This window comes from Malus domestica, chromosome 05, assembly GCF_042453785.1.
Source record: "Malus domestica chromosome 05, GDT2T_hap1".
NCBI lineage: Eukaryota > Viridiplantae > Streptophyta > Magnoliopsida > Rosales > Rosaceae > Malus > Malus domestica.
Window position 1 is genome coordinate 19,672,424 of NC_091665.1, and position 22,006 is coordinate 19,694,429.

The 22,006-nt window shown below is 37.1% G+C and overlaps 1 protein-coding gene and 1 long non-coding RNA gene across 2 annotated transcripts; both read left to right on the forward strand.

Annotated features, from left to right (window-relative positions):
- Window positions 1-8,643: 8,643 nt before the first annotated feature.
- Window positions 8,644-12,860, forward strand: LOC103423784 (uncharacterized). Its single transcript, XM_070821774.1, has 5 exons — window positions 8,644-8,720; window positions 10,831-11,233; window positions 12,147-12,248; window positions 12,335-12,401; window positions 12,557-12,860. Exons 1-5 carry the CDS (start codon window positions 8,644-8,646, stop codon window positions 12,616-12,618), a joined length of 711 nt encoding a protein of 236 aa, XP_070677875.1. The 3' UTR covers window positions 12,619-12,860.
- A 1,667-nt stretch (window positions 12,861-14,527) lies between these two features.
- Window positions 14,528-15,607, forward strand: LOC139195914 (uncharacterized). Its single transcript, XR_011580991.1, has 2 exons — window positions 14,528-15,081; window positions 15,210-15,607. It is a non-coding gene; the product is annotated as an uncharacterized lncRNA (long non-coding RNA).
- Window positions 15,608-22,006: the final 6,399 nt, after the last annotated feature.

The following is a 22,006-nucleotide window of genomic DNA, read 5'->3' on the forward strand; positions in this document are numbered from 1 at the left end:
GGGCCATATTGGACATAGAACCTACACACTGCACACTGAGAGCTAGAGAATCCTTAACAGCCAACTCATCAGATCGTTTGGAAAGTAGTCTGTTATCTTTGGGAGTGACAAGGTTCCGGGCCACCACCGCAGCAGTCATATCATTCTTCATCACCGAATCCCCAACGGTAAGAGGACTAATAGGGGATATGAAGGATGGGCACCATATGTTGTCTGGAGAAGGCATGGCTGCCTCTTCACCAAGGTTCAAGTCAAAACGACGGTCGGAGGGGCCAGACATTTTCAAAGGTGTTGAAGAAAGAAGAGGTCGGACAAGTCAAGATCGTAGAAGTGCAAGAAGGGAGTTTCTATAGGCAGAAATTCAAGTGTGCTTTGAAACGTACTGCGCACCTATATAAAAACTAGCACTCGACGGGATTTCAGAGATCGAATAGGCGAGCTTAAAAATCGAAGAGGCGCTAACTTTCTCAAAAGTTGGGCTTGCTCAGAAACCACTGGCCAATCTTCTTTTCCAGATTTGTCTGCACTTGTCACATGCAACCTCTGCACTCGACGGAGCTCAGAACTCGAAGAGGCGAGCTCAGAACTCGAAGAGGTAAGCTCAGAAATCGGAGAGGCATCTGATTTTCCAGACATGTCAGCATCAGTCACATGCACACTTAGCTTTGCGAAAATCACGGGCAGTTTGTCGAAGTGCCGATTCTAGATATCGAAGAGGCACTTGCTTTTCCAGAAGTGTCAGTGCCTGTCACATGCACACTCAGCTTTGTGAAAAGTACGAGCAATCTGTCGAAGATTTCTTGTGAAGTAGAAGACACATGAAGTTTACTGTTAAATCATCCAATGGTTGCCGAGAAGAGTGAAAGAATAGTACCGGTTATTAATTCCTATAAATGTTAACCTTCACCCTCCATTGCAAGGCAGACATACACAACTTTTCTTCATCTCCGAGAATGCCTTCCCAACGAAGCCTCTCGAGTCACTCAGTGTTCCTTATTCCTTAGGGTACCTCTGCAAACAACTCATCCAAAGCAAAAGTATTTCATATCATGAAGGTTAAAAGCAAGAGTATCTCATATCATGCTTTCTCCCTGTCCTTCTCCTTGTCGTTGTTTTCATCTGCAGGACAAGGAAAAAGAGAGCAATCAACCAGCACTTGGTATTAATCTTCCGATCTGGAACCGATTGCCTGGAACCCCTTCCTGATTGCTTACCTAACCTTGCTCTTGAGTACTCATCTTCAACATCTTATGCTTCCTCTTCGTCTACCACATCTGCCTGGGGAACAGATAAGGGAAGTGAAAATGATACCTCAAAGCATGTGGAGACAATGTGGTAATTCATCCTCAGCTAGGGACAAGGAGAAAGAAAGCAAATGGTCGGCACTTGGAAAGATTGAAGAACGAAACAGACCATCACCTCTACCTCGTGCCTGCCTACCGTGCAGAAGAAACAAGCAGAGAAGAATGCAAACTGCATAATCAAATCAACCCAGCAGAAAGAGTCTGATTTTAAACAAAGGAACTTTGATATTCCTCGCTCAGAATTCCAAACCAATTCGAGATCAAAGCTGTGGAAAGTCGCCAAGATCATCTATTTCCAAAACCAGATTTGTGTTCTTAAACTCTACTCTGTCTGGTTTTTACTTTACCATACTTGTCATGTTTATTTGTTGTTTGTTTGTTTGCTTGTTTTTGTGTGAGTTTATGCTTGAAACATTGAGGACAATGTTTGATTTAAGTGTGGGGGGGGGGGGTAACCAAGTTGTTTTGCATGAAATTCGTAGGAGTTTATCACCCATTACTTCTAGTGTTGTTCCTTGCTGTTTTTAAGTGTTTTTAAGTGTTTTTAAGCTATTTTAGAGTGTTTTGACATAAAAATCCGAAAATCTCATAAAAATTTGAAAAAAAAAATGTTTTGAAAAACCCAAAAAGAATTGTTTTTGTGTGTTTATTTGTGTCTTAGGGTACCTTCCAACACAACGATGAGGATTTGGTTTTTAATTACATGACTGTTAAAGAGAGTTATAAACATGGATGAAAATTGATTTACTCTGTGGTGTATGCTTGGTTGTGGTTATAATTTATGAATTCACATGCAATCATAAAGGAAAAATCAGTTTTTGTAACATGCTTGAAGGGAGGAACTCAAATGAACGCTACAACCTTGTGAGACTTGAGCCTAAACGTTTATTTGGAGAGTTAATAATCTGTGCATCATTATTTTCTAAAGTCGTTGCATGATCTCATTATTCTTTGCTTGGTTGCTACTTAGAAGGCGTTTCATCATTTAGTTCCAAATGCTAGAACTCATGCCTATTTCATTCAAAGCATGCTATTGATTTGCATAACACATATTCAAGATGAAGTTATGTAGTAACCACCAAAGCCAAATTGCCGTGCCCCTATTTCATTATATGTTTAAGTTTAACCCCGTTGAGCCTTGTTAAGCATATGTTCTTTGTTAACCCACACTATCCTTACCTAGCCTAGTTTTAGGACCATCCATACCCTTGTTCTTGAAGCATAGTAAAGCATGACCTAAAAGGAATTCCTTTTTTATCAATGTATTGCAGAAAGCAAGTGTGGGGGGAAGTGATTCTTGTGTGTATGTGTGCCAAAGTCCTTAATAAGGCACGGGTAGAGAAAAAAAAATAGTATGGAAAAGAGGTCTAAAGTGTTGTTTGTTAAAAAAGGGTCCAAAACATTGAATTCGGCCTTAAGTGTTGCATGAATCTTCCCTTTGTATGTAAAAGTTGATTCTACATTCTAAAGTGAATTCCAAGTGTCTATTTCATTGCTTTGCTTGCGATAGCTTTAAGAACGTTTGTTATTCCTATCCTTTCTTTGTTAGCCATTACCCCCAAGCCCTATGACAACCCTTGACTTCAATCTTGAGTGTTGTGTGTTTCAATTTGTGGAGTTCGAAATTGGTATGAGCATATGGTGTCACTGGTTCTCGCATCTAAGTAGTAGCATACCATTCATGAGATCATATCTAAACATGCTTACTAACTCCAGAAAATTGCTTCCTTTGTTATAACATATGTGAGTCCCAGTCTCTAGTGTAGGGTGTGTAGTCAGAAAATGTGTGTGAAAATAAAGAGTATCTTGTAAGGAATTGAGTAAATTCTCTAAGGCATGTTACTACATTCAAAACATTGTTTTAATTGGTTAATTGTGAACTAGTAAGTAGTGACTGTGATTAAGTTTGTGCTCGAGTGTGAAGATAACCAAAATCTGTGGGAATGATGATTTTTAACATGTCATGTGCATTGGAAATCCCTGAGGCAAATGTTGGATGGTTAGGTTGTGTTTTGTTTGTTTTGTTTCGTTTTGTTTCTTTTGTTTTGCTCGAGGACTAGCAAAAGCTAAGTGTGGGGGAATTTAATAGGAGCATATTTATGCAACTTAGTTGGCTTGTTTCTTGGCATTTACTTAGTTTAATTCTAGCTATTTTAGTACTTTAAGCTATTTTCGTGTGTTTGTAGGTTCAACTAACAAAGTTGGCAACAAAGTGCTATTTGGAGCATTTTGGAGCATTTTTGGGCCAAGATTGGATAGTGCAAGCATGAAGACATCATGATGAACATTTTTGAAGATTAGAAGGGTAGAAATCAGCATGTGTGTGTGCAAGTGTGTTGACCTACAACTACAAACATCCATCCACTACACCCATTACATCCACTCATTACCAAACACTCATCCACCACACCCATTACATCCACTCATTACCAAACACTCATCCACTATACCCATTACATCCACTACATCCACTCATTACCAAACACTCATCCACTACACCCATTACATCCACTCATTACCACAACATACACCACTACCACCTTAATTAGATGGTGGTCCTCTCCCTAGCCTATAAATACATCCACCCTTCACCATAACAAAAAATCAGGAGAAGGATCCAACTAAAGACACATTCACACGGACAGTTTAGGGAGAAGGGAGGAAGACACATTCTACCGCAAGGCAGAGTCTTTTCTTCTTAACCATTCTACACATTCCCATAACAAAAACACAATTCCATGCACCTTCATTTCCCTTTCCTTGCCGTGACCTCCATCCAACCTAAACACATTCAGCCATTCCCTTCCATATATCCATACGCATCCATCGAACCACACCTTGTGCCGCAACAAAGAGACGAAGGAGGACCATTGAACGTGCTTGCCATTCAAGTTGGATTGTTGGGGCGTTTTTAGGTGTTTTCATTCTATTGTTTTTAATGTCTAAATTTATTTATCTTTGCTTTGTGAGTATGAGGAACTAAACCCCCCTTAGCTAGGGGGAATTCGAAACCATGTTCATGCTTGCAATATGATTTGATTACTTTCAGTTGTGATTCATAAGTTGTGAATTCAATTTACTTATCCATTTGAATTAAAACTGATTTGTGTGTGTTGGTTGAGAGTGCATGCTTAATTTTCATTCATAAATCTGATGCTAGGATATAAGGGAGTTTTACCTAATCGTTATGAACTTATATTCACAAGTAGTGAAGGTTGCTCGTCACAACCATGTTAAGTAAATTCTTGGCATAAGTTTCATGCAATTCATAGTTACAAGTGTTTCGTCAGTGCTTATGATTTTCATATAACTTAATGATTCTTGCTTGTATCTCTATTATGCAATTCATGTAGGGAACCTGTGGGGAATGCTTTGGGTTGTTGTATGCAATCATCCAATTCAATGAAATTAGGAAAATCTGAGGGTTAATTAGTGCAATTCACAGTTAATCTGGGGCATTGAGAATTCGTAATTTATTGAAAAGCAACTGGAAATCGTTTTGTTTGCAAGTGTGTCATGTGTGGAGAAGAACCTCCTAGCTAGCCTTCCATCCATTCAATTTACTCAAATTCGTGCAGATTTCATTAGTTCTTTAATTTACTTGTTTTGTTTTCAAATTCGTCAAAACCAAAACCCCTTTTACCTTGTTGAGTCATATTAGTTATAAACTGATTTAGTTTGTGTTTTTAAGTATTTCGAACCAAGTTAAAACCAACATTCGTCCAAAAGTGTGTTATAGTCCAAATCTGCCCAGTTTGTGTTTTTAGGCAAATTTGAGCGTTTTAGCTTGTTTTGAGTTCTTTGAGTTTGTTTTGAATTCTCTGAGTCTAGTTTAGTGTTTTTAACTTTGTTTATATGTTTTGAAGTCAGCTTAGAGGTTATTAGCAAGCCCTCTTAATCCCCGCTCCAGAACGATCCCTACTTACATTCTTTGCTACAATTGATACAAAAGGGTTTAATTTGTGTGTTAAGTAAATTCGCATCAGATATTGCATTATGTCATAAATTCTATGAAACATGAAGAATCTATGTGGAAAGTATGCGTTGTAAATCGTCATGAAATGAATTAAATGGGAATAGAAATTTTTGAAATGTCACATTTCTTGTAATAGCCTTAATGTTGGGTAATTGATTAAGATTTTGGGTTAACCTTTATTTAGGGTTGAATTTATATTATGCATTATGGAAAACGTATAGGAAATACATATATGATTGCATTGTGCTTGTGATGACAATTCCATGATGAATATGAAATAGTGATAGTAGCAATTATTATTTTTATTTATATTGCATTATTCTCTAAGATCTCTGAATAATAAGGAACTTTTGTGGAATGTATTTGTTATGAAGTATGATGCTTTGAATTGAATTGAATGGGAGTAGGAAAATTTTAAAATATCGTATTTATGTTATAGCTTTAAAAATGAGCATTTGATAAGGGTTTGGTTTAACCTAGAATTGAATTGATTTTATGTTATGCATTATGAAAATGTGAAATGCTAAAATGATGGTGGAATGGTGACAAGTAGATGGAAAAATTGCTTTATACCTGTGCCAGTGGAAGAAAAGAGCCCGTGGATATGTGATTGGGCTGAAAAGAGCCCGTGGATATGTGATTAGGCATAATGACCCATGAATGTGAAATTAGGCGAGAAAGGCCCGTGGAAAAAAATAATAATAAAAAGAAGGGGTGGTGTATATTGGCCAGGTATAATACAATATTTTCCGCCTACTAGTCTCTTATGGAGATAAAGGAAAATGGTGGTGAAATCATTGTTTTGATAAGGATAAGTATAGCTAGGAAAAAAAAAATCTCTGACCATGAAAATTTTGGTTGGAAATGTTAATATTTATGGAAGAGATTGTGATTTATTGAATGGGAATGGAATTATAAACTATGGTTATGGTTTGCCTAATATAATTAGAATGGTGGTAGATATGAATGAAACTAATGAAATGAAATTCTAAGTTTGTTTAATGTAAACGGATTTTTTTGGTGTGAGATGTGATATTTTTATAATTGATGAAAGGAATGGATGGGAAGTTATAATTATAAATTTGATTGGTGGGTTGCCATGGTTATGAGTTAACATTGTTGAATTTGATATTGCGCACCAAAATTTTGAAGCGTATATATATATTCGCATGGTTATGAAAGTAATAAGGTTTAATATGGTTGGCCGTTAGAGTAGTAAAAGGTAAAAAAAATTCCTTTGGTTGGTGAAATGTAGATAGTGCCCTGGACATGTATCTCACTAATTTATTCGAGCTGTGGTTGGAATCTGGTTGCAATTGTTGATATTTGGTTTGTCAATTATAAAGATTTCGCTTGCAGTTCTACTAGGTTACTAGTGGATGATTTGGAATTTCAGTATTTAATTGGTCGAGAATAGTTATGGCTAAAAATTTATAATATTTATGCTGCCAATATTGGGTATTTTCTGATGTTGGTATCGTCAGTGTTGGTGGCTAAATGTGGATAATTATTTTACCAATGGGTATGGTTAAAATTGTTGATACTTAATTTGACAATGAATGTGTTGGGGATATGAGAATGAGAGAAATAATCACGATTATAATTCATTATTTTGAACTTGACGATTGAAATCTTGGGGACGAGATTTATTTTAACAGGGGGTGATTGTAATACCCTGAAAATTTAAATATATGAATTATATATTCATAATTATGCATATGTGGAGAAAATCGAAAATAAATCGATTTATGATTATGAAGAATTTAATCGAGAACTTTTACAGTTTTGTTTCCGGAAATTATATTAATCAACGTATTTTGTATTATTGAGCTTTTATATGATTTTTCAAGAATTTATAATAATTTGTGTAAGTTTAGTTTTAAATTAAACTAGTTACGAGGTTTAAAGTTTGGACCTTAATTATTTAAAATATGTAGACCATTTGAGGTCAAAATTTATATTTTTGAATAGAGCTTGACCTCACGAACGCGTAGGTACAAACCGTTTGTGAAACGAAGTTAGAACGAAGAAGTTATTAACGTTTAAAGTCAGGGATAAAATGGTAAATTTATCATTTCTAGAATGCTCAAGATTTTTGGAGCCAAATCTGGAAGGCCACGTGTGTGGCCCAGATTAAAAGTAAGAAAGGTTAGGTGGTGGAGATGGTAGATAAAGGAGGGAAATGAGGGAGAGAAGGGCCAATCAAAAAAGGGGGAGAGAGAGAGTAACCAAGGAGATAAGAGAGAAAGGAGGGGAAAGCAGGGGAAGGAAGTACACCGGATCCTTCGACCCGGTTCTATGTCATCAACCCGACCCGGCTTCCTCCACCTCCTCCGGTGGCTTTTCGTTGGATTTTCCGACGAATTATACTACCAAACCATTTTAAAAAGGTTCCATGACCTTCCTTTGACTGATTCTATCACAAATTAGATAGATATTGGCTTTGAAGATGTGCAAAACCCCACAGGGGGGTGCGCGAGTTCATTGTTGCGATCCATCAAATCTGAAGCAAACTCTCCCAATTTCCACCACCCATATGTTCCTTAAGAACCCAGGAATAAACCCCAAACAAGTTTTGGGGCGTCGGAGCTGCTATGGAGTCGAATCAAGAACACCCATTTCTAGGGTCCCGGCGGATTTGAGGCAAATTGGAGCATTTCTGAGCTAAATTGCCCTTGGTCACAGGTATGAAAGTTACTCTACGCTTTGAGATCTTCATTCCTAAAATTTTTGGAAATTTTTAGAAATAGTTGAGTTTCCGACGAGTCGGGGCGGCCGACCGCCAACAGCGGCGGCGCACGGCCAGGAAGTCGACTATTGCTCTTTATACGAATTTCGTCATTCAAATTATGTCTTCAAGATCAAAATTTTTGTGGTTTGAATATTATTACGATTTTGGTATATGCTGGATTAAAGGAATATTTTCGGATTTGGTTTAAATTTTGAAGTTTTGAACTACGAAAGGCTTGATCCCTGTTGAGGGTACGTAGGCAATCTAACGAGACATTAGATGCAACCATAAAATAAATGTGTTTAAATATTCGAGAATTAGTGTATAGATGGAAATTGATCCAAGAGAAGAAAATAAATTAGCTATGTTTTTAGGTTGGGCCTACCATAATTATTTTTCCGAAATATACAAATATTTCGGGACCGGGGCGTTACATGACATTTACAACATATCCATATCTCATCGCATATGCAAATAATATGTCAGTCGGATCCACCTCTTGTGGTCTGTATGGCTAAGTCTATAGCTCATATCTCAATCTAGTCGGAATCACCTTTAGTGACCTATACGACATTACGCCTACACACGAGTCGGAACCACTGTAGTGGTCTGTACGACAGGGCTGCGTGTAAATGAATACGCTCAAGTGCTATGATTACGTGAAGAGTCACCTACGAGTCGGAACCACTTATAATGGTCTGTACGACAGGCATGTGCACCTACCTTGAATTCAAGGTGAGCGTATGGTGCGGAAGGTGAACATTACGTGAAGGACGGTGAGCACTAACACCGGGGTGCAGGTTTATGAGCTTTAAATGCATCTAATACAACATGTACGACTTATAAGCAACATGTACGACAATGCCAAAGTTGCCTACTATTGTAACCTGTGCGACAATGTCGAAGTTGCTTAAAACATAAATGTAGTCATACCATAACCCCATCAGTTCAACTAATAATGTATACTTACCTGAACTTACCTATGTGTCCTGCGTTCACCTTTGCACTTTAGAGCGTTCATAATAATTATGTGAAAGAAATATACATATGGATATACCAGGATGTAAATCTGAAATTCAACCATATCATAATATTTCCAGATATATATATATATATATGAACATGTAAACAAATGGCCTAAAATGCGATAACTGTAACACCCCACTCTCCTCTCGAACCATTTACTTTTGGGAATAATTGTCAGCGACAAGCCCAGTAAAACACTAGTTTAAATTAATTATCATTACTTATGATTCTTGACTTCAATCACTAAATTTCTTACGTAACGATTTATAACCAACATTTAACCATCAAATTCATAAGGTTAAACCTCGCTTTTTCCACCAACCTTCTTCACATTGATCAATTCCTCAAACAAAGATGTTGTCTCAATTATTTAGTCTCATTTATTGTATGGCTGCATCTAACGTCTCGTTAGATTGCCTACGTACCCTAAACAAGGATCAAGCCATTCGTAGTTCACTATAATTATTTGTAGGTACATACATAAATCACTTTAGAAATGTTTGTGGAACTATAAATTATATACATGTGATAAGGGGAAAAGATCCACTCACTTGGAGCCCACACTATGATTCACTAGCACGTTCATCGAGGTGTCTCGAACAATTGGCACCTATAACAATTATCAAATCACATCTCAGAACTCTTATTAATAGAATACGTAATTCACATAAAGCACATCCTCAAGGACATTCTAAAATGATTTGAGATCCATTAACCAAGGGTCAACTGTCGGTCAAAGATCGACGGTGGGGTCCACAACCCTACATAACTCAATCCAAGAGATCCACAACTTAGATTTTCAATCCGTAACTTCCAAAGATACACATTGTGCTTCTAAAATAACATACTAAAATTTCATCACGATCCAACCGTCTTTGGAGTCCAAATGGTGGACGGAGGTGGCCGGAAAATGGTTTGAAAAACAGCTGTCTGCTGGAAAACTGGTAACTTGCTGGAATTTCTGGGCAACTTTCAATGTCCATAACTTTGTCAATACTAAAAAAAAACAAGTTATTCAAAAACGGAAATCATAGTTCCTGACGAGACGAAGAGATTGGTACCTTACATGATGGCTAACTCACAGTGGTTTAGCCGAAAAACGCCCCGAAAGTGGAGGAGGTCGCCGAAAACTGGGCAAACTTAAAATCGTTATAACTATCTCATTTCTCCACCAAATTAAACGATCCAAACATGAGAATTCATCTACAAAATATGAGGAATTGATTTATAACTGCTTCTAAGGACAATCGGGCCGAGAAACACCTTAAATCACCACGAACCGTATGAAACCCTCGATTTGGGTAGTTGTCGATTCGCTAGGGGTGGGTTCAAATAACCGAAAACCGAAAAAAACCGAAAACCAAACCGAACCGAGGCCGAAAAAAATCGAACCGAAAAAAAATCGAACAGAAACTGCCAAACCGAACCGAACCGAACCTGGCTGGTTCGGTTTCGGTTTTTAAGGTTCGGAAACCGAACCAAACCGAACCGAACCGAACAGATATATATATTTAATTTTTTTTTCAATATTATAAATAATTTAGTGATACAATCATAACAAGACATAACCAGGTACCAAGTTGGTTTGCTTGAAACTCTTCAAGTCCCTGCGCATGGGTTCGAATCCTCATGCCTCCAGGGTTTCAAAAAAGTTTTTTAGTTTTTTTGAGCAATCAACAAACCTTTTAAGTTTTAACCCTAGCCGCACCTTTTATTTTTTTCATTCCTCTCTTCTCTCTCTCATTCCCTGCCTCCAGTCCAGTGTAACCTAGCCCAGTAACCTTCTCGTGCAGCCGAGCCTCATCTTTCTCACTCTCTCTGTCTCTCTGTGAAGAGCTTCATCGAAGCCAAGCGCAAGGAACGCGAGGCTCGCGAGAAGGACGAGTAGTACTGGTGCGAGGTGAAGGGCAGCAAATCCCCCGTGGCCAAGAAGCGCGAGGAAGGATTTGGGGGTCACCGACTCCCTGGGATGGCTGCAACGAGAATGCTTCATCAGCAAATCCCCCGCGGCCAAGAAGCGCGAGGAAGAAGCCGAGAAGCTGGCGGAGGCTGCCACGCGGAAGTCCGAGGCCCGCCGATTGGCAGATCTGGAGGAGAAGGATCTCCCTATCCTCTCTCTTCTCTCTCTCGCTCTTCTTCCGCATAAGATCTCTCTCGCTCTCTCCGCTGTCGACCTCCCGCCTCACATTGACTGAGGTAATATTCATCTGCTCTGCTCATTTGGTATTTCGTCGAGCTCCGTGGTTTTGCTCAATTGGGTTGTTTTCGATTTTTTTTGTTTATGGATATTTTTCGATATTGTTTTTGCATGATTCGATTTGGGTTCTGTGTGTTGCGGTGTTTGATTCAGAAAGGTTGCTCATTTACTTGTGATGCTGTTTGGGTGTGCTGGAATGTGTAGATCTTTGTAGTTTCTCACTGCTTGCTGTAGATCTGATTGGAATCGGTTTTTAATTGCGAATTTGGATCTTATGATTTGAGATTTGCATTCTGTGGGTTGTAGAAATGGGATTGTTTAGCTAAATTTTGAAGAAATCATCTTTCATTTGCTTTAAAAACTGTGGATCTGCAAAAATTGTAATGAGTTTTTCGTCGATTAAACTTATAGATCTTGCGTTTACCTATCTCACACTTAGCTACAATTCTCTGTTTTAGTTTCATGAATCAGTATTATACTTTAAAATCGAAAAGGTTTTGACTTTTGGGCCTATTGTTCGATATGGTTGTCGGTAGGAGACGCACTGATGGCTAGGCCCTTGTTTCCGTGGTTAATCTTTGCGTTCATTTATGTTTTTCCTTCACCATGGATCACCAATTTGTCTCCCTAGATTTGGATATCATACTGCACTCTGAATGGGATATATGACACCTGTGAGTACATCGAATACGTTGTTACAATGAATGCCATAATAGTGTACTTTTAGTCTTTTACTATCATGAATGTTTGGCACGGACGGGAACTACTTTAGTTTCCCACACATTTAGTAAAAATTTGGTAGTATGTTAGCTACGCTAAATGCTTATCCCAGCATATAATTTGATTTAGCGATTGACATCAAATTTATATTGGAATGCTCCATTGACACCTTTCCGTGTTTGAAATTTATAGATCCAAGATGTGGAAGGGGTAGAACTATGTGGAACCCTGAAAAATGTTGTGGCCATAGCAGCAGGTTTTGTGGATGGGTTGGAGATGGGAAATAACACAAAGGTAAGCTCAAAAATTTTGGTAAAAGTTGAACCCACATCTCATCTGCTTTTTCTATGTCATTGTGACTGCTTATTTTGAATGACCAGGCTGCAATTATGAGAATCGGTCTAAGAGAGATGAAGGCATTTTCCAAGATGTTATTTTCATCAATCGGTATTGTTTTCTTCGCTAGTAACTATGTACTATAGTTGCTGGAAATTTCAATTATGCCAAGTATGTGTGCCAAAAATATAATCTGAAATTTCAATTATGCCAAGTATGTGTGCCAATTATGTCATGTTCTTATTTTTATTTTTATTTGTATGTAGAAATGGCAAGGGGAAGCTCAAAGAAAGGTGCTATGTTGCCTCCTAGGCCGCCTATGCGTTGAGCTTGAGCTTGAAGACTTGGAAGATTTTATTTGTGCAAGACATGAAGTGATGAAACCTTGAAGGTTTATTTGACTTGTGATGTTTAAATTTGGACTTTTTGAAGACTTAAACTTTGATGTTTAATTTGGACTTTTTGAAGACTTAAACTTGATTGATGATTGATTCTATTTATAGTTGGACTTTAAGTTTTATGAGACTTTTAGTTTTATGAGACTTTATACGTAGAGATGGAAACATGTCATATTTTCTATTCCTATATTATGTTGTGCTTGTTTTGCATTTTTTGGAGGAAAAAAAAAAAAAAACCGAAAAAAAACCGAAACCGAACCGAAAAAACCGAACCGAAAAAAACCGAAAAAAATTTGGGCCGAACCGAACCGAACCGAAATTTCGGTTTGGTTTCGGTTTTGACAAAAAACCGAACCGATAAGAACCGAACCCAGCCCTACGATTCGCCACCCAAAATGAACTCCGACTCCTCATCCAATGTTTGGGCCTTGTCCCTGGGGTTGAGGGGAGTCTTTTGGGTGTGGTCATCGATAATATTTGTTGACGGATTCATCGAAAAAAAAGGAGAAACCCGTCGGAACCACCGTGGGTTTAGAGCCTTGATTTGGAAAATTGGATAAGGAATTTAATAATCTAACACCATAGGGAGATTGGGCTTGACAAGAGCTTTCCATAGACACCAAAATCACCTCGAATGGATGTCAGACGGAGGAGTTAGAGCCGGGTCAAGAAACCGGGTCGGGTCGAGTTGTACGGATCCAAGAGGATTCGGCGTTCCTTCACCTCCCTCCTTTCTCTCCCTTCTCCCTCTCCTAATTGGGCAAATTCTAACTCTCTTTTCCCTATTGGTCACACACTTCCTCTCATTTTTCTTTTATCTTCTTTTCTTTGCATCTCCACCATCCATTCCTCATTTCCTTTAATCTGGGCCAACCACATGGCACTCTAGATTTTCCCCTCAACACAAATCTCAAAATTAATTAATTTACTAAAATGTCCTTAACTTTAAATGTTAATAACTCTTTCGTTATAGCTCCAAATCACATCCCGTTGGCACCCACGCGTCTGTAACGATGAGCACAACGAGAATACGCCAATAAAATGAGTCTCATATGACACGACACGGTAGTCAACACAAGTCAAAACTCTGCCTTGAAGGGCATTTTCGTAAACTCAAGTATTAAAATTATAAAATCATCATTTTTAGGGACGGGCTGTTACACTAGCATTACCCTATACACTATATTTGGATGGAGAGATTTAAGATTAATAAGAAATTTTAAAATGATGAAAATTGAAATGACCAGATTTTATTTTTTAGAATTTGTGAATTTGTGAATTTTCTTCTTTGGTTAACTTAAAAGAACAATGAAATTGAATACGGAATTTGTTATTTTTAAACTCTCAATCATAGAAATTGGGAAATAACACATATTTACATGGAATTTAAACTTGGGAATTGGAGGTCTCAAATTCCAAGTTTTTTTTTTCACGCAGAAATTCTAAATTTCTATGTTTATGAATCTAAACTTGAGAATTGGAGCATGTCAATTTATAAATTTCAACTTTTACCCAAATTTCACGTTTATTTCCCCCATCCAAACATAGTGTTTAAAAAAAAAAACTTGATTATAATCCCTAAATAAGATCTATTTTTCATTAAAGTTGGGTGTAAGATTAAATACTGATTTGTCCTTTGACTTTATATATCACCTAACATCTAGCTAATAATTATTAACTTGTTGTAAATATTATGTGGATGGTCCACATGAATAGTTTGTTACTATTTATGCACAGTATTTTCACTATTCATTTGTGGAAAATTTGTAAAGTGAATAGTGCTTTCTTTTGTTTATATAAAGGAAGAAGAGGAGATGAAGTGAGGTGAGTTCACGGGAAAGATGGGAATGAAAAGAAAGAAAGAAAGAGAAGAGAGAGAATGAAGAGGAAGAGAGAAAATAGAGGAAGATGAGAGGAGATAATAGAGAGAGTTATCTTTGTACTCCTATTATTTCAAATTATAATGAAAGCACCACTGCTGCCCCGAGGACGTACTCCAGTCACACTGACTGTAGAGGAACCTCGTAAATTTTGTGTCTTGTTTCATTTATTCCACTGCACCCACAGTCAATTTTACAACACGTTATTAGCACGAAAAGCTCTCATGTCAGTGGAAAGCACAACACCATAAATCCGGTGAAGCATTATCTACCTCTCACCTCGGTCAGCTAAAATCTCACAGAGTAGAGACAGCAAGCCAGACATGTCAAATAGGGAAGATCATCTTGTCACAAAAATCCATCAACCTTTCTTTTATCACTTTTTCTTTTATCACTCTAACTATTGATGTGCTAATCCTTATCCCTACTAGACCTGCAATCTATTTTTCTCTCGTGGACAAGAAAGATGGAGAGATCTTATAGACAAACAAAGGTGCAGCAAAACAAGCAAAGGTATGTCCATTTTTCATTTCTCCCACCGCGCCAGAAGCGCCCCACCGAATTCCAGTGCGAATTGAAATTTCCAACGACCTGAAGTCGTCACGAGATAAGAAAACTCGTACCTGACAACTGGTTTCCAGAGATCCAGAAGAATCTCATTAGACTTGGAAACCCAAATCGTGTCGTTCTCAATGGATCTCGAGGACCTCCATGAATCCTCAGTTGTCTGAGATGGTGATGGCATTACTGACTCCACACAGGTCTCCCTCTCTTGTGTCTTCGTCAACCTCACTGTCATCTATGTCTCTATGGAGAGGTTCTTGCTTTGCGATGCCATGTTCTTTGGGCCATGCAAGAACAACGCCAGTCTCTGGTAGCCTTTTTGGATTGAATTGGTTTTGTGTAACCCCCACAACAACCCAGCTGGTACTGGGTTTCGAGACTGGTAGAGATAGACAAAGAAAAGGGGAAATGGGGCCAATGATTTGGAAAGGTGCGTTGCACCATGTAAAATGAAAGAAAAAGGCAATGTTTTTTTTTGGAATGGTGTAGAATGTGATTGAATAAGAAAATAATAAAAATAAAATAAAGGTAAAGTTTTTTGGATGGTGTTACACCATCTGAAACGAAAGAAGAAAATATGTATATATTTATTTATGTGCATGGTGTTGGTTTAAAGCCCATGTCACCTTTGCTTTAAAGCTTCGATATTTATGTGCATGGTGTTGGTTTAAAGCCCATGTCACAAGTTCTATTTACTTTAAAGCAATTTATTTATCATGGACGGTTTTACCGCCTACTGCTTTAAGTTTTGATTTATGTGAATGGTGCTGAATTAAAGCCCTTGTCACAAGCTTTAATTTATTTATTGTTCAATTTATTTACTATGGCTGGAATTACCGCCTATTGCTTTAATTTATTTATTGTACTTATCTTTTGTTACGATGAGTATAACAAGGACCCAGAGTTCCTTGATTAGATCAGAACCTGCAGTTTCTTGATCCTCATCACATAAAATGATAGGACCCGAAGTTCCATCATGCAAAAAGATCAAACATGAAGTCCCTAGATCCTCAAGATCGGACATGAAGTTTCTTGATAAGTACCTTAAGTTTGAAGTGCCACAGTGCCTCAACTTAATTATAATAAAGGTCATAAAAGTCTCAGTTCATAGACTATTTAATAAGGACCAGAAGTTCCTTATGTCCATACTTAAAATGGTTTAGCAGAAGCATTTATTAAGCGGATGAAATTGATTACCCGCACTCTGCTCATGAAAACGAAATTATCAGTTTTCTACATGGGGACATGTCATTTTACATGACGCATTATTAAGTTCGGATGAGACCAGTTTCCAACCATCAGTATTGCTCAGTACAACTCGTGTTTGGGAACTAGCCAAACATTATACATTTACGAGTTTTTGGTTGTGTTATCTATGTGCCTATTGCACTGCCACAACGTAATGAAATGGGCATTGATGTTGAACATCATCTATCATTCAATATTTAGAACCTTTGACTGGGGATATATTTACCGCTTGGTTTGCGGACTGTCATTTTGATAAGACAATTTTCCTGCCATTAGGGGGAGAAAATGATATCGTTCCAGAAGAACGATGAGAAAATATCATTCCAAAAGAATGATGAGAAAAGACCGTTCCAGAAGAACGAAGAGAATTTGTCTTATTTTGATTCACGAAGCAATCAATGAGAAAATGAAATATGAATAAATGAATGATGCAACGAAAGTGATGAAATCATATATACTTACTGCAAATGTGCCTACAAGAATTGATGTCTCTGTTGGATAAAATAATGAGACAATAAATGATTTATCTGTTGCACGCCTGAAGCGTGACAGATTTTTAGACTCAAAAGGTTCAGTTATTCGAAAGAAGAATAATATGGCACTACTGAACTATTGCATTCCCGAAGCATAACTGTTGCATGCCAGAAGCATGACAGTCGTTGCATGGATACACGTCCCAGATAGGACAATCCACAGACATGGGAATGTTGATGTCTCATACATGGAGCATAATAGACATATAGGTTCCAATGACTCAACTCCCGGAAGTGGAGATTAAAATCCAAGCTCTATAACGCTCAAGAGGAGGTTATGATCCACATTCTCTAAATTATGACTATCTTGGAAGAGATAGCGTCATGCCCTTGAAGAGGCAATGGATATCCAAAGAAATGAAAAGCTTTTATGCATGCGCATGCACATGAGAATATGGGATCACGGATTGATGATAACCAATGGTAATTTTGGTTTTTACAAGTAGCTACTAAATTCATCAATGAGCTGTGTTAATATTGAGTCACGTTCTTTTGTTCGTCGACAAAAGAAAAATTATTGGCCAAAATGGAGAAAGGCAATTCCATTACAATTTTGTAAGAACGTGGGCAAATGAACCTATATATATTTGAATACAATACAAATAGCCAAAAGATGTTGAACCAAGGAGGTTATATATGGGCATTTGTAATACAGTGTAATACACTTACCTGATATGACACAAGGTTGTAAACGAGGTCATATGAATGGAGAATTATATACGAAGGGTTGTGAGTCGCCCACATTATATCTCCATAAGTAAATCCCTCAAGTATACATGGGAGCAAATTGCTCTGTATAAATTCCAAAGGAAAATGTGTCATGAAGTGTAGAAAACCCTTGAAGGATTCAAATTGCTTGAATTAAGCCTCTGAAGGGTAAAACATAAAATATGTACTCAATACCAATTAATGATATAAATTGCCTTAGTGAGTACTATCATTATGATATTGTTGCAACATACTAAAATCTCTTGCAAGAGTCAATGACATTAAATTAGAACTCTTGAAGAGTTGATGATATTAAATTGGGACTCCTGAAGAGTCTAGAAAAATTATAAAGTGTTAAAGGAATTATTGTCTCGAGCTGCAGATCGAACAATCTACCAACACGAATCTTATCCATGATATTTATGATATTAAAAGAACCATATGGATTGAAGATTATGAGTTGAATACTCATATGATGAAGACACTAAGAATAATCATTTATCTTCGTGAGGGTAAAGATAAATTAATATTTGGTCCAGAAGTACTATATCTTAGTGAAGTATATGCTTTATTGTATTTAGCACAATACATTGAATGAAATAAAGCTTATTTATTAATATCTCCAAGAAATTACAGATATATACATACACATGAGTTAAAACAAACAAACAGGATGGAGCCTTCACAAAGGTTGCTCATGTGAAGCCTCAGTACTCGGAAGTACCCCAGAAGGAGGAGGCACTGGAGATTGATCATGTGGCACCCCAGTACTTAGCAAAACACCAGAAGGGGAAGGCATCAGTTGCTTTTGGAATCTAGCAACGAACCTCTGGTGATCACTTTGAATCCGACTTTCGGATTCCTGCAGTTGAACGAGCTTTCTTTTCATGCTCGTAGAGTAACTATTTGCAAGCACGTGTAACACCCTATTCTTGTGCTTGAGCCCTCTGATCTCTTGTTTAAGACTTGCCACCTCCGCCATCAATAATTTAACTTGGCGAGTTTGAGCAAGTAGGCGTTGGCCCATATTAGACACAGAGCCAGCACACTGAACACTGAGAGCCAATGAGTCTTGAACAGCCGACTCTTCAGACTATTCTGAAAGGATCTTGTTATCCCTTGGAGTGAAAAGATTCCTAGCTACCACAGTAGCGGTTATGTTATTCTTTATCATAGAGTCCCCAACCGTAAGAGGACCATTAGAAGATAAGAAGGACGGGCGCCATATATTATCCTGACGTTGCTCGTCTGTATCACTCCTAAGACTCAAATCTAAGCAAATGTTAGATGGGCAAGTCATTTTTCAGAAATGATGAAGCAAAAACAGAGGTCAAATAAAATTTCAAAGGTGCAAGATAGGGGAAATTTCTACAAGCAGCAACTTTCTGAGCAACTCTTGAACACAATTGATGTCTCTATAAAAGAAGAGGCAGCAGAGCCACTTGTTCAATGATCGATGAGGCACCGCTCTCCGAATTTCAAAAGCCAGATTTTCCTGAATAAAATTCGTTGGCATTTTTCAGACGTAATCTCAGCTTTTCAGATATCGCGTGCAACTTTGTCAAAGATCTCTGACAAAGTTGAAAACGCGTAAATCTTACTGTTCTATTTACACCACAGTTGCTGACAAGAGTAAAAGCACAGCACCACCACTTGCTATTGAGAAATCTCTATATATGTCGACATCTGTTCTCCATAACAAGGCAGACCTGCAACACTGCAAGAATACCTAACTCTTCCTCATCTCCGAGAATGCATCTTCAACATAGCATCTCGAAATACTCAGTTTTCTTCCTCTCCGAGAATACCTCTTCAAACATGTCACACCAGAGCAAGATTATCACATATCTTCAGGGACCAGAGCAAGATTATCTCATATCATGCAATCTCCCTGTCCTTTCCTTTGTCCTTGTTCTTGCCTGCAAAGACAAGGATAAAGAAAGCAATATGTCGGAACCTCCACTCAAACTCCCGGTAAGGAACCGACTACCTGGAACCTTTCCTGATTGCTTACCTAGTATTGCTCTCGAGTAGTCATCTTCAACGGTTGGAGCTGGGTCTCCAGTCACCAAAAAGTGATGAACCATCCAAATGCAAGGGTTGTACTCCACTCCGGCATCAGAGGGCAAATACTGCCGGAGAAGATGCCACACATGCATGGGGGAAAAGCAGGGAAAATACTACTTAAGCAAGGGGAGCAAGTAAGGAAAGTGAAAATGATACATTGAAGCATGTGGAGACAAGCGCAACAAACGCGTGCTGATTCATCCTTGACAAAACTGAAGATCACTTGCCACATGAAGCTCCTCATGGTCCAATTTCATTCAAGATCAAGCCTCAAAGGTCCTTGAAGAAATCACAAGTCCGATTCAAGATCAAGTGTTCACTACTCTTGAATCAAATTCCGCTCCAGATAAAAGGAGTAAATTCAGACATTTGGATCAAGTCTAGCAGAAGGTCCTCCAGCCCAGTTTAAGAAAAAGCCTGTGAAAAGTTAACAACAAGTAAAACAACTCTTTCAGCAACTCTTCTTACTAAGAGACTAAAGCAGAACGATCAACGATCAACCTAAATGATTTGAAATCAGGGGGAGATACTCATTAGGGGGAGCATCCAAGACAGATCAAGATTTTAACGAGTCAATCGAAAACTTGTGGCCATCCAAGGGGGAGTGTTGTAAATATTATGTGGATGGTCCACATGAATAGTTTGTTACTATTTATGCACAGTATTTTCACTATTCATTTGTGGAAAATTTGTAAAGTGAATAGTGCTTTCTTTTGTTTATATAAAGGAAGAAGAGGAGATGAAGTGAGGTGAGTTCACGGGAAAGATGGGAATGAAAAGAAAGAAAGAAAGAGAAGAGAGAGAATGAAGAGGAAGAGAGAAAATAGAGGAAGATGAGAGGAGATAATAGAGAGAGTTATCTTTGTACTCCTATTATTTCAAATTATAATGAAAGCACCACTGCTGCCACGAGGACGTACTCCAGTCACACTGACTGTAGAGGAACCTCGTAAATTTTGTGTCTTGTTTCATTTATTCCACTGCACCCACAGTCAATTTTACAACATAACTTTTGTTTTGTTTTATTATGAGTATTATAAATAGAAGATTTTAACTAATGTGTATTTAATACGGGTAAAAAAATTGCTGGTAACAATCCATATGTGTTTATATGCATGTCTATCTATGTATATATAATTTGTGTGCCTATGTATATAAATATATTTATGTACCGACATATGTGCACCTATATGTACCTTTTGTGTACCTATACATAAAAACCTATGTATAAATGTGTACCTATATATATGCGCCTATATATATTTATGTACCTTTATAGTGTATATTGTTTATTGTGTCTCTCATCTTAGTTCATTTGTTTAGTTTTGTGATTGTCTATACAAATTTTTTCATAGAAGTCAAATCTCAATAGCAAAATGTTTTTAAAAAATCCAATTTAAATTGCTAAATTTGATTTGCCGAAAACAAATTTCTTATTTTTAAGGCCTAATTGATGATTAAATTAAGAATTTTAGAAAGAAAATTTGAAAATGATAAAAGTGGGCAATGGTATTTAATATAATGTGATAATGAGTTTTAAATTCAGGGACTAAAACTCGATTTACAAAAGCATCCCGCTTATAATGAAAAAGTAATCTCATGTAAGTCCTTAAGTCTAAATGCCTTTAAAAAATAACTCCACGGAAAAGCTAGGAGTTGACCCTTTGAAGGTTTGAGCTGCTTATGCAATCTTCTGTTCGATATTTATCAACAATCAATGAAAAAAAAAAAACTCAAATATGCTGATAAACAATAAATGTAAATAAATAATTTGGCAATGGACAAAACGAAATTAATATTAAACAGATAAACTGAAGATTGTGTACCGCAATATCTTTGAAACATAATTTCAAACACTCTCAGACTTTGAAAGGATAAGTCTAGTGAAAAATAAAAAGATTAATTAAATCCGAAATTAATTTAATAAATTAAAAAATTAACCCATATTTTGATAATTACTTATATAGAAAACTTCATTTTAATCCTTGGCAAAGATGACCTTTTGATTAAAACCATGAGTAAGATCAACATCTAATTTTAGTCCCTTGATACATTAATAACCTCATTTATTAATTATATTTTGATTTTTTAATTATTTATCTTTTTCTTTCTAATTTTTAATGTATTAATTTTATTTCATTATAATTTTTATTTTTATTTTATTCATCGTAATATATTTTGTTGTGAACATTTAAATAAACTAATTTTTGTTATAGAAAACTTCATTTTAATCCTTGGCAAAGATGACTTTTTGATTAAAACCATGAGTAAGATCAAAATCTAATTTTAGTCCCTTGATACATTAATAACCTCATTTA